The sequence below is a fragment of the Coregonus clupeaformis genome, chromosome 10 (genome assembly GCF_020615455.1).
Source record: "Coregonus clupeaformis isolate EN_2021a chromosome 10, ASM2061545v1, whole genome shotgun sequence".
Classification (NCBI taxonomy): domain Eukaryota; kingdom Metazoa; phylum Chordata; class Actinopteri; order Salmoniformes; family Salmonidae; genus Coregonus; species Coregonus clupeaformis.
The window spans coordinates 56373338-56387827 of record NC_059201.1 but is presented as its reverse complement, the minus strand read 5'-3'; the positions used below and the strand labels follow the sequence as shown (position 1 = coordinate 56387827).

The following is a 14490-nucleotide window of genomic DNA, read 5'->3' as shown; positions in this document are numbered from 1 at the left end:
GTCTTTCTGGTCTAACCATTTTGTAACGTGTAGCTTCAGCTTCACGTTTCCTGGTCTGGTAGAAATTCAACCATTTGCAACATCCGGCTTATACCGTAATCTGCTTGGTCTTGTAGAAATTCAACCATTTGCAACTTCCGGCTTATGCCGTAGTATGCTTGGTCTGAGTTGAATTTCGTCAGGAGGGGTTTTATACTTAAGTAGAAAGGGGGGCGTTTCATCATGTTTGTGCTCATCTGGGTGTGGCCACTGACTGAGAACAAATCAATATGGAAACAATAATCTCCTCTAGAATGCTAAAATCACATTGTTATCTTCACAAAATTATTATTATACTTAATAATTTGTTTTATACAACAATTAGATGCAAACCTCATAACTGGGAAGTGTACACCCCCAGAGATACAGTTATGTTGTTCCACCGTCTTTAATGACATCACAACATAGTAACGAATTTGACATGATTGTTCTTTAAGTCTCCACCGACCATTTAAGTAGGAATATTGTTTCATAATCCACTTTTGGATGTTGGAGTCTTGGCGGGAAGACTTCCTTTGCCTCACAGGGAAATTCCCTCTCCTAATACTGCATGGAACGGAAAATAAAGTTTCTGCAAGGAATTTACGACTGGTCATAAAACTGGCCCCCAGGAAAGGGGGTGTTCAAACCTTTGCCTAGCCGGCATCTTTGATCCTCAGCCCATGAGGGCAAGTCATGACACTAGGCTACTTCCCAAATGGAACCCTATTCCTTTTATAATGCACTACTTTTGACCAGGGCCCATACTGTCCTGGTTTGGATATTTTCTTTTCACATGGTCCTTTCCAGCGTGGTTCTAGGAACTATGGTGGATGCCTAACCAGGCCATCGCTGTACAGCTCAGCACGGCTCGGCTCAGCTCAGTAGTATGAAAAGGGCATTAGAGGGAATAATGACGCAGCTATCAAATGGAATTCACCGAGTTACACTGTAGCTTGTTTTCACTGATTCAAGATGTGCTCCGGTTGACAGTGTTTGGACACATTAGTACAGTGTCCATACTATGACTGCCTCAGTCTCAGGACTTAGGGAAATCAGAAGTTACGAGTACTCTTCAGGAACTTTTTTGTATAGGGATGCTCTATTAATTTGACCGCCCTCAAACAGAGTGGTTGTGCAAAGGACAGGAAGTTAGCAAAGCGCTACATCGTTCAACATCATAGTACCTATAGAAATAATGTATCTTTGGAAGGGGCCCACCTTGAAAATACATTTAATCTTGGGCGCCTCTCTCGTGTGATTTGTTGCACACTATTGTTTGCTATGTAAATGGGAGGAGACGGTGTTGTCGCTAGTAACGTACAGTAGCTGTTAATAGAATCTGACCCCTATACTCCGGCTATAGCCTCCTGCTCATGTTTCTGCAGTGACAGCGATTTACAGCAGTTTTTCAATTCTACACCAAAGTGCTGATGGAAGGTGTACTTTTCACCCCATTACACCTGAAGTGTAATGTATATTACATACATCCCAAAGGGACCCCCAGCCACTCGTATGGAAGTTAATGGAAATTCTATGTTCTTAATTATAGCCATGTTAAAGAGTGGATGAAAGACTGATGAAAGTAGTGTCAAGTTGTAAAAAAGACCTGTGGATTTATAATGGCAAATGTTGGCTCTCATTGGATCATTTAATATTCTGTGCTTGATTAAAAATCCACTTAATTCTCCTGCATAATTACAAAAAATATATATAATATTTCAACCATATGTCATGCATATTTTAATCACATTTTTGTTTAGACCAAACAGACATTTTTTGATCGATTTTTCGGTGTCTCTTTCACTCATTTTGCATAGGTCAAAACAAATCCATTAAGCTCATAATAATTCAACTTATTACATAATAACTTAACTTTAAACAGTACCATTGCTCCCGTATTGAAATCACTACTAAACATGCAAAGTGTATTCATCTAATAACTGGAGCTATTTCTGGAAATGTTGTATTGGTGAAATGGAATGTAGCCTATAAAATTTGAGGGAGGCAAAATAAAAGTATGTTAATTGCAAAACCCAAATGCCATTCAATTATTTGACAAAGTAAATTCCATTCTGACAAAGGTCATGACACAAAAATCCGACAGCAATCTCTAAATAAGTGTAAGGCCTAGGGAACTTTCCCCGCACACTGAAGGGCACAGCCACAGCAGCGCTCTCATTTGCATAACCCAGGCAACAGGCAAACTGTGAGAGTCATTGCCATATGGATAGAGAGATGACAAAGATGGACTGAAGTTTGTTCTTCGCCGCTCCCGTAGGCAACGTGAGAATGCGTGGTTTTGAACATTGATTAAAGGTTAATGAAATTCCCTGTATAAATCATCCTTGTGGTGTAGCTTGGAGGTGTAAAATAGGATTTCAAAGAATAGATGTAAAGTGAACTGTCTGATAAAAAACCAACAGAGGGATATTAACAAAAACAGGTCAGCTAAAGTGTCAGCTTCACTTCCTGAGTACAGTATGGTGGCCCCTAAGGGGCAAAATAGAGACAGGGGGAAATAGGCTAGAAGAAGAGGTTCCACAAAACATATGGGGCTGAATCCTACCTTGAGTTATAGGGATGAATCCAAAATAAGGATTTGGCCCAGATTAACCATAATTCAGGATTACTCCAACCTACTAGAGGACTTTACCACATTGGTGTTGAAGATATATTTGACTATTACTCAGGTTTGATACAGAACAACGTAATATGTTTAACAAACTGGGTTCGGACCCAGGTCTCCTGCCTGCAAGACTGCACAATCCCGCTCAGCTAAACCTAGTCTTCAGGTTTGCAGGCAAGGTAACTTGCAGTTGAAATTAGCTCTATCATTGTCTACACACAGTGAGTTTCAGCAGCCTTTCACAAGTGATGAGCTTTCTAATTGGAACTCTGCGTGTGCACTTGGCCTGTTGTTCCTCTGGAAAATTATAATATAATTATGTTTGTGTGACTTTTTAAGAACAAACAGGCTCTTATTAATATCCGAAGCCCAGCTTTTCAAATCAAATTACATCAGACTACCGAATTTGCATGCTTAATATTCATTTAATGTCAGGAATTCATCAGGATGCGCTTTTTTTGTAGATGATTTAATTAAAAAGTCTAGTTTCTCAACTCAACAGCTGCTGTCTGTTCAGAATCGCAGTTAAGAAGCATCAAAATATCAAAGTTAACATTATGCTCGAGAGACATCACAACCATCTCGTCCTGTTGCGTTCTCAAGGTCTTTCAGTCATCACTTTCAGCTTCATATTGGACAATGACCCTATGGGCCCTTACTGAATACGCACACCAGGGTTCTGATAGAATTGCCGCTGGATCGTACACACCAGACCGACACAGCAAAAACAATGTCTGTAGATAATCCTATTTTAACAGAGTTGTTGGCCAGCCCTCTTCACATCCTCATCCATCCTATTCGTCAGACTGGCAGTGATGTCACCATAGAAATAGAATCACTAGAATAGGACTTCCTCCTGGGATTACTTCCTGCTTTACTCCTAGGTTGAAGATGACAAAGGTTAAGACAACGGGTTTCTGATATCTCATAACTCTTTGCAACAATGGGACCATCTAGTTAGCACAGATGTGTGACAACGTTGTGGTAACCTGTATATTTTTGACCTAGCTTTACTGCTATGGGTACACCCTAAATGGCCGCCAGTCCACCCATTGTGACATCATTGACTTTAGAAATGGACTTCCATTCTAGTGATTTATATTTCTCTGGATGTTACAGCCATTTAAAACACAGATTGTGCTGTAATTATATCTATTGAAATGCCTCAATTGAGGTTAATTGTCATGGAGAATATGATTTTGAAGTCGAAGTTTGACATTTACAGTGATTTTTCATTATCAAGAGCATATCAGAAATAATTAAATCTGCAAGGAAGCTGTGTTACACCCATTTTGAACTCATTTCCTCACTATTTTCCCCCTTGAGACCTTGATTATGCATTCCAAGTCAAAGCACTGAGATGCAGCTTAAGTCTTTAATTTGAAATCTCATAAGGATTTGGCAACGAGGGTCTGTTCACTCACTTAGGATCACCACTGGGCATTGGGACAATTACGTTTTATTGGCCCAAGTTGTCCTTGAGACGGAAATGAATATGACTCCATTATGCATGGGGGTCAGCTGTGGCGCACTTAAACTGTAACACAATCACACGTGCACACACACAACACATACACGTTCACATGCACACACACCTAGCCAACCATGCACGCATGCACACACACACACATACAGCTGCACACACACACACACACACCACATAAAACATATCCCAAAAAACCTTCAGGAGGAGAAACTGCCCATTAATAAATCTATCAACACAGAGCCTCTCCACCCTAGTATCAGTAATTGCTGTCCATGGGTTGGCCTTGAAACGCTGTCACTGTGCCATCCAGCTCCCAGGCCATTAATTCCCATGGAAGGAAAGAAAATATACAAATACTCAATAGAAAAACAGAATAGTGTTTTTAATAGACTGCCATATTGCACCCAAGGTTAGAATTACTCACTGACTTTTGGTGGTGCTGTAGTCCTAGTGGACTGAGTAGCGTTGTAACTTTCCCCAAATTCCCAGGTTTCCCTGAAATTCTGGTCGGAGAAATCCTAGGCTATGGTTACTTGTCGCGTGGTTCACAGATCCATTTCTGTTACAAATGCATATGATAACCCAGTCATTAAAGACCCCATGTACCTAAAGTGTGTGTCCACTTCCTCTTCCCCTCCCTACAGGCTCCAGCGCTGGGGACCCTGATGGGAGTGTACCTCCCCTGCATCCAGAACATCTTCGGGGTGATCCTGTTCCTGCGGATGACCTGGATGGTCGGCATCGGAGGAGTCATTGGCTCCTTCATCATCGTCTTCATGTGCTGTTCCACTGTAAGTACCTGTGTTCTAATCTTAGACACCTGCATGCAGGGATGGAAACTAAGCTAGCACGCTAGACCGTGGCTAGTACTTTTCAGACCGAGTTAGTAGAAATTGCAGTCTACTAGCCTGGCTGACCAGTGCCCAAAATCCTTAACTTCCATCCCTGCCTGCATGTAATGAGACTGTGTTAGCCTTTTGAGCTAAAGTCTAGGCAGTCTAAGCTCCTTTGTCAATGTCTTCATGTGCTGTTCCACTGTAAGTGTCTGTGTCACTCACAGGGGTTGGGGTTTGAATCTGGGGGTGGACTGCATGCTAGACTGTGTTAGCCTGATGAGCTAAGCCCTAAGCTCCTTTGTCAATGTCTTCATGTGCTGTTCCACTGTAAGTGTCTGTGTTACTCACGGGGGTTGGGGGTTGAATCTGGGGGTGGACTGCATGCTAGACTGTGTTAGCCTGATGAGCTAAACCCTAAGCTCCTTTGTCAATGTCTTCATGTGCTGTTTCACCCTAACGACAGTACCTTCAGAAAGTATTCACACCTCTTGACTTTTTCCACATTTTGTTGTGTTACAGGCTGAATTAAAAATGTATTAAATTACAATTTTGTGTCACTGGCCTACACACAGTACCCCATAATGTCAAAGTGTAATTTTTTATTTGATTTTTTTAACCAATTAAATAAAAATGAAATGCTGAAATGTCTTGAGTCAATAAGTATTCAACCCCTTTGTTATGGCAAGCCTAAATAAGTTCAGGAGTAAACGTTTGCTTATCAATTCACCTAATAAGTTGCATGGACTCACTCTCTGTGCAATAGTAGTGTTTACCCCACACATACAATTATCTGTAATGTCCCTCAGCTGAGCAGTGAATTTCAAACACAGATTCAACCACAAAGACCAGGGAGGTTTTCCAATGCCTCGCAAAGAAGAGCACCTAAAAAAGCAGACATTGAATATCCCTTTGAGCATGGTGAAGTTATTAATTACACTTTGGATGGTGTATCAATACACCCAGTCACTACAAAGATACAGGTATCCTTCCTAACTCAGTTGCCGGAGAGGAAGGAAACCGCTCAGGGATTTCACCATGAGGCCAATGGTGACTTTAAAACAGTTACAGAGTTTAATGGCTGTGATAAGAGAAAACTGAGGATGGATCAACAACATTGTAGTTACTCCAATATTAACCTAAATGACAGAGTGAAAAGAAGGAAGCCTGTACAGAATACAAATATTCCAAAACATGCATCCTGCTTGCAATAAGGCACTAAAGTAAAACTGCAAAAAATGTGGCAAAGAAATTAACTTTATGTCCTGAAATCAAAGCGTTAAATTTGGGGCAAATACAACACAACACATTACTGAGTACCACTCTTCATATTTTTTAGTGCTATGTCAAAAGATCTAAAGCACCGGACAAGGTGTCTTTGCGCAGTGGCAGCTACAATATGATTGGGTTTGACTGTTTGACATGTGTTTGTCTGTACTGGCAAAGAGAGGAGGTGCACTTACATATCCCAGTAGACCCCATTTTTATTGCAAACATGTCAACTCATGTCAGCGCCAATGTTCTCTCTATGGGTTTGACTTCAGTTTTAATCCCATGAAATTCTATTTCAAATTGTATTGATGGCTCGTTTAAAAGCAACCGAATATTACACTAAACAAAAATGTAAACGCAACATGTAAAGTGCTGGTCGCATGTTTGAAGTAAAGGATCCCAGAAATGTTCCATACGCACAAAAAGCTTATTTAAGTCAAATTGTGTGAACAATTTGTTTACATCCCAGTTAGTGAGCATTTTATCCTTTGTCAAGATAATCCATCCACCTGACAGGTGTGCCATATCACGAAGCAGATTAAACAGCATGATCAGTACACAGGTGCACCTTGTGCTGGGGACAATAAAAGGCCACTCTAAAATATGCAGTTTTGTCACACAACACAATGTCTCAAGTTTTGAGTGAGTTTGCAATTAGCATGCTGACTGCAGGACTGTCCACCAGAGCTGTTGCCAGAGAATTGAGAGATCATTTCTCTACCATAAGCCGCCTTCAACGTCGTTTTAGAGAATTTGGCAGTACGTCCAACCGGCCTCACAACCGTAGACCAGGTGTAACCATGCCAGCCCAGGACCTCCACATCCGGCTTCTTCACCTGCGGGATCGTCAGAGGGGGGAGGAGGGGGTGCGGAGGACGGGGTGCAGAGGAGTATTTCTGTCTGTAATAAAGCCCTTTTGTGGGTAAAAGCTCATTCTGATTGGCTGGGCCTGGCTCCCCAGTGGGTCGGCCTGGCTCCCAAGTGGGTGGACCTATGCCGTCCCAGGCCCATCCATGGCTGCGCCCCTACCCAGTCATTTCAATTGACTGATTTCCTTATATGAACTGTAACTCAGCAAAATCTTTGAAATTGTTGCATGTTGCGGTTATATTTTTGTTCAGTATATGTCCACAACCAAATAGTAATACTATGCTTACAATGTACAGTGGGGTCCATCATTATTGACACCCTTGATAAAGATGAGCAAAAAACGACTATAAAATAAATAATACAAATACTGAGCTATAAAAAAAGGGGAAATTATATTATTTTGTACTAATATAATTGCTCAGAGAAAGAGATTTTGTTTAACAAAAATCTCTAAGAGATATGGGTCAAAATAATTTACACCCTTGTTTTCAATACTCTAGCACCCTCCCCTTCAAATCAAAGGATAACGACACTGAGCCTTTTTCAACAACAAAAATATGAGATTGGAGAACACATTGGGAGGGATTTTAGACCATTCCTCCTTACAGAATCTTTCCAGATCCTTGATATCCTTCATCTGCGGGTATGGACTGCCTTGTTCAATTCAAACCACAGGTTTTCAATGGGGTTAATGTCCGGAGACTGAGATGGCCATTGCAAAATGTTGATTTTGTGTTCAATTAACAATTTCTTTGTGAAATTAGTATTAGTGCTTGGGGTTATTGTTTTGCTGGAAGATCCACTTGCGGCAATATGTAGGTCTCCTAGTAGAGGTTCACAGGTTTTTGGCTAAAATGTTGTGGTACTGGGTAAAGTTCATGATGCCGTTGACCTTAACCAGGGCCCCAGGACCAGTGGAAGCCAAATAGCCCAATAACATCAAAGATCCACCACCATATTTTACAGTAGATATGGGGTTCTTGGTAACACTTTACATCAAGATGCCCCTATAACTATGTAACTACACAGTTATAACTGTAGTAACAACAAAGTAGTTACATAGGTAATAATATTGTAGCGCTGTCAGTTATTACACAATTGGAACAAGGAACGTGTAATTACACATCTACTTGCTGAATGTTATTCCAAAGGTGCAATTCCTGATGTTATTACACATTTATTGTTCCACTATGTAATTCATGTTTGAAATTAGGCGTTTGAAAGTCACCTGTGAATTACCATGTTAGTAATTTTAACCAGAATCTGTCACACCGGTCATTTTTTATTTGTTTGTCATGTCACCCAGGATGTAAAGTGAAATCCAATAGGGTATAACCTTTATAATTACTATGTAGTTACAATGTAACAACCTTTGCAGACAATAGGCTAACCAGGAGAAATTAGGAGACAGGAGAACATTAGGAGACAGGAGAACATTAGGTATAACCCTTCTAGTTACAATGTAATTACATCTGGCACAACGTGCTGCCTGCCTGCTCCCCTTTGACCCCATCCTCCCTCCGCTGACCTCAATCAAGCCATGAACTTTCTCAACCTTAAGTCTCTTGACCGTAAATCTACTTATGCTGATTAAAGATGTTGTTGTTTTTAAATGTCTTGTTTTTTGTTGTCGTTGCTTTACAGCGCTTTGAGATTTGTAATGAATAACGCTATAAAGTTGAATAAATTATTATATTTAATAATGTTGTTAGGGAACGTTATTTATAATAAGGGTTACGTGGAGAAAATGGATGGCCCTCCCTTCAGCTAAATATGTTTTACCTAACTCTTCCCTGAACTTGAAAAAAAACAAGTGACCCTCCCTTATACCCAAAATAATAATTAAAACAAAGTAGATAGCAGAGAACATGTCTACCATTTACACTCACTTCTTGGACAGACCAGAACCTTAGATATACAGTTTTAGTAAGTGTTCTTCATCCTGTAAGCATTACATGACAACGCAGGAATTTTGACAGTGCACAGGGCTGCAGGCCAGAAGGTTGTGGGTTCGCAGACCACCGTGGACAAGAGTAGGGGTGGAAATATCTACTTTATAGTGAAATCTTTGCATCCATCTATCATCATATTTGCAGGTCCGAGAAAAAAATAGCCTTTTATAAGCATATCATGCAATTGCACTTAATTTCACATATTAGCAGAATATTTTTTAATACCACACAAATTACCGTAATTACAGGCTAAGAATGGACAGAGATAGGCCTATGTGTTCATTTTATAATATTTCTCCAATGACAAGTCTTGTTTGCAACGAAACTGTCCCTGTTTGCAAATAATTAAATCTGAGAAGTCATTAGGAATCAGAGCATGGTACTTTCAAAAGTTAGGTCTACCTTTCCATCCCAGACAGAGTAGGACTACCGACGCAGAAAAATGTAAGCTTTAACTGCTGGCTACTCTTCTTCCGTGGGTTAACCCAACGAGAAAAGACTACAAGTGTTTCCCAAAAACTGTCTGGGTTTAAACATCTTCTATTGTACAGAAAGTGAATAGCTTAATCAATTGATAGTGACAGAATTAGATTACTTTCCAAGCAAAGTCAATTTTTTAAAACTTGCCTAAACAATGATATCGATCACTTTATATAATCAGATCTGTTTTATTTTCTTCACGATCTTAAGCTAACAAGGGCCTGTGCTTTTTGCCATTTTCTTTAATAAAAGGTAGGCCTGTGGCATACCCTGTCATACCCCCTCAATTCAAGTCTTGGTTTTAACTCAACAGCCCGTCACTGACACGGAGGTAGGCCATTTAAAGAGTGCATGGTGGGTGGAGGAATTGACCGACAAATCTATGGATATAGCAGCCTATAGCCTAATTTCGTCTGTCAAACAGGTAGGCCTACCTCTTATCTCTTAAATAGGATGAAATAGTCTCCAACACAAAGCCCTCTTGTTGTTAGTAAAGTCTAATTAAAATGAAGATGGCTGAAATGAATTATGCCTACTCGAATTTGCCTATCAGAACCATGAGCTGTCAATTTTCGCGTTTCAGCACCGCAATGTGAGTTACTCTAATCTGGCTTCTTATGAGGTCAATAACTCTGATAAATATATCATGGGCAAGAAACATATTGTTTTTAATCAAATCAATTATAGTAGTAGGTAGCTATCAACGTTGATCTCCAGTCCTCCTTCTCATCTTCATGCTGTCCTTCTCAAACTGAACAGAACATAGGCTAGAGGCTAGTCCGAATAAAAACAATTTTTCGTTAAAAGCCTTTCACTCTCCTCCTGAACTGCCACCGTAGGCCTAAACAGCACAGCCATTGGTAGGCAGCACACAAAAACGTTTTTGATCAGCAAGAGCAGAGCAGGCCGGGGCTCAGGGTTGGAATATTCATTACAGTGTGTTGTGCAGCCTAGTTCTATTTACACCATCCCAGCAGCTATCGTAGAAATATAACTTTGCTCTGTGCTTCTCTGAGCATGCACTTTGTAGCCTATAAAACATTGATATATACAGTTGAAGTCGGAAGTTTACAAACACTTAGGTTGGAGTCATTAAAACTAGTTTTTTAACCACTCAACAAATTTCTTGTTAACAAACTATAGTTTTGGCAAGTCGGTTAGGACATCTACTTTATGCATGACACAAGTAATTTTTCCAACAATTGTTTACAGACAGATTATTTCACTTATAATTCACTGTATCACAATTCCAGTGGGTCAGAAGTTGACATATACTAAGTTGACTGTGCCTTTAAACAGCTTGGAAAATTCCAGAAAATGATGTCATGACTTTAGAAGCTTCTGATAGGCTAATTGACATAATTTGAGTCAATTGGAGGTGTACCTGTGGATGTATTTCAAGGCCTACCTTCAAACGCAGTGCCTCTTTGCTTGACATCATGGGAAAATCAAAAGAAACCAGATAAGACTGCAGAAAAAAATGTGTAGACCTCCACAAGTCTGGTTAATCCTTGGGAGCAATTTCCAAACGCCTGAAGGTACCACGTTCATCTGTACAAACAATAGTACAAACACCATGGGACCACGCAGCTGTCATACTGCTCAGGAAAGAGACGTGTTCTGTTTCCTAGAGATTAACGTACTTTGGTGCGAAAAGTGCAAATCAATCCCAGAACAACAGCAAAGGACCTTGTGAAGATGCTGGAGGAAACAGGTACAAAAGTATCTATATCCACAGTAAAACGTGTCCTATATAGTAATAGTAATATGCCATTTAGCAGACGCTTTTATTCAAAGCGACTTACAGTCATGCGTGCATACATTAATTTTTTTGTGTATGGGTGGTCCCGGGGATCGAATCCACTACCTTGGCGTTACAAGCGCCGTGCTCTACCAGCTGAGCTACAGAAGACCACGGGCCTTTTTATATCGACATAACCTGAAAGGCCGCTCAGCAAGGAAGAATCCACTGCTCCAAAACTGCCATAAAAAAGCCAGACTACGGTTTGCAACTGCACATGGGGACAAAGATCGTACTTTTTGGAGAAATGTCCTGATGGTCTGATGAAACACAAATAAAACTGTTTGGCAATAATGACCATCGTTATGTTTGGAGGAAAAAGGGGGATGCTTGCAAGCCGAAGAACACCATCTCAACCGTGAAGCACGGGGGTGGCAGCAACATGCTGTGGGGGTGCTTTGCTGCAGGAGGGACTGGTACACTTCACAAAATAGATGGCATCATGAGGAAGGAAGATTATGTGGATATATTGAAGCAACATCTCAAGACATCAGTCAGGAAGTTAAAGCTTGGTCACAAATGGACAATGACCCCAAGCATACTTCCAAAGTTGTTTAAAAATGGCTTAAGGACAACTAAGTCAAGGTATTGTAGTGGCCATCACAAATCCCTGACCTCAATCCTATAGAAAATATGTGGGCAGAACTTAAAAAGTGTGTGCGAGCAAGGAGGCCTACAAACATGACTCAGTTACACCAGCTCTGTCAGGAGGTTGGACCAAATTTCACCTAACGTATTGTGGGAAGCTTGTGGAAGGCTACCCGACACGTTTGACCCAAGTTAAACAATTTAAAGGCAATGCTACCAAATACTAATTGAGTGTATGTAAACTTCTGACCCACTGGGAATGTGATTAAAGAAAGAAAAGCTGAAATAAATCATTCTCTCTACTATTATTCTGACATTTCACATTCTTAATATAAAGTGGTGATCCTAACTGACCTAAAACAGGGAATTTTTACTAGGATTAAATGTCAGGAATTGTCACGTACGTTGAGAGACGGGTCGGACCAAGGTGCAGCGTGAAAAGTGTACATGTTTATTAACTCAATAAACATTCAAACCAAAACAAGAAAACAACGTAACGTGAAGTCCTCAGGCTATACACATACCAGCCTAACAGGAACAAGATCCCACAATACAACGTAGGAAATAGGCTACCTAAGTATGATCCCCAATCAGAGACAACGAGCGGCAGCTGCCTCTGATTGGGAATCACACCCGGCCAAACATAGACACACAACCTAGAACTGAAACATAGAAATAGACTAACTAGAACGTAAACATAGAATATATAACATAGAAACTCACGCCCTGACCAAACCAACTAAAGACAACAGGCCTCTCACGGCCAGGGCATGACAGGAATTGTGAAAAACTGAGTTTAAATGTATTTGGCTAAGGTGTATGTAAACTTCCGACTTCAACTGTATATACTGTATTCTATACTATTCTACTGTATCTTAGTCTATGCCGCTCTGACATTGCTCTTCCATATATTTATTTATATATTCTTAATTCCATTGCTTTACTTAGATTTGTGTGTATTGGGTATATGTTGTAAAATTGTTAGATATTACTTGTTAGATATTACTGCACTGTCGGAGCTAGAAACACAAGCATTTCGCTACACCCGCAATAACATCTGCTAAACATGTGTATGTGACCAATACATTTGATTTGATTTGATTTACACACACACACACACCCCCTATCAGTCACACAGCTCAGTCCTGAGCCCTGGGGCGCTGGGACTTGAGTGTGATCAGTCTCGGAGTAGCCCCTTCCTGTCTTCCCCTGAGCCCCTTACATAACCCAGCTAGTCTCTGAGCCTACCGCTCAGCAGATAAGGCAATCCAAAGGAGAGAGAATTCCACACTACATCAGCCAGGAGAGATATGGTGTGTGTGTGTGTCCATGCATGTTTGCGTGTGTGTGTAATGGTAGTAGGAGCAACCCATCTGAGTGTCTTCCTGCTCCCGTTAGACAAACAGCCATATAGATAGGAGCTCTGCGCAGAGCACTCCATTTACTGTCTGTGTTCTCTCAACCAAAATAACTATCCCGAAATTGGTTCTGTTATCGTTTTCAGAACATACATTAGTTTGCGGCAAATGTTCTCATAACACAAAAACTGTCCAGTTGTGCTGATGATTATTCAATGTTTGTATAAAACATTCACTTGACGTTGCGAGAACGTTCCCAGAAGACATTTAGTCTGTTCTTTGATTTTATTTAATTTTATTAGAATCTCTTTTAGTCCACATTTGGACTAATCTTCAAGAGTGCTTAAACATTCAAATACAATTTATAATACAATCACATTTTCACATATAACACACTGTTACAAACAACAGATATAATACACTGACATATTGACCAGATAAATATTCTAACAGTCTGAAAAGATACAGTAGATTTGTTCCTTCATCTACCATAGTCATGCACAACCTTACAGTTTATTATATTTAAATGTGTATTTATATATTGAAAGGTTTCTGGTTTGCTTAGATAAGTTATTCAATTTCTTTATTGCTCTGAATCTAAATGTTATTTTGCCTATTTCTCTTTTCTGCGGGGTTAACACATAGATGGTGTACAATTTATTCCTAGTATTGACTGAATGTCTGTCTCTTACCAACTGAATACTGTTGTGAATAGTTTGGCCGTTTTAAATTGTGTACATTGTGAAAACATTTTTTTTACAGTGCATTCGGAAAGTATTCAGACCCCTTGACTTTTTCCACATTTTCTTACGTTACAGCCTTATTCTAAAATGGATATATATATTTTTTTAATATCTCATTAATCTACACACAACACCCTATAATGACAAAGCAAAATCAGGTTTATAGAATTATTTGCAAATGTATTAAAAATAAAACACTAAAAATATCACATTTACATAAGTATTCACACCCTTTGCTCAGTGCTATGTTGATGCACCTTTGGCAGCGATTACAGCCTCAAGTCTTCTTGGGTATGACGCTACAAGCTTGGCACACCTGTATTTGGGGAGTTTCTCCCATTCTTCTCTGCAGATCCTCTCAAACTCTTTCAGGTTGGATGGGGAGCGTTGCTGCACAGCTATTTGCAGGTCTCTCCAGAGATGTTCGATCGGGTTCAAGTCCGGGCTCTGGCTGGGCCAC

At 40.1% G+C, this 14490-nt stretch overlaps 1 protein-coding gene across 3 annotated transcripts in view; it reads left to right on the top strand.

Moving 5' to 3' along the window:
- Positions 1 to 14490, top strand: part of LOC121574663 (solute carrier family 12 member 5-like) — a 292183-nt gene that overhangs the window by 202864 nt on the left and 74829 nt on the right. For 2 of the 3 annotated variants that reach the window (XM_041887202.2, XM_045223089.1), the window contains exon 4: positions 4778 to 4924. In XM_041887202.2, the coding sequence (XP_041743136.2) occupies positions 4778 to 4924 (147 nt within the window). Of the gene's footprint in view, positions 1 to 4777; positions 4925 to 4987; positions 5297 to 14490 lie in introns of those variants that run through there. The other variant, XM_045223090.1, reaches the window with a different exon arrangement.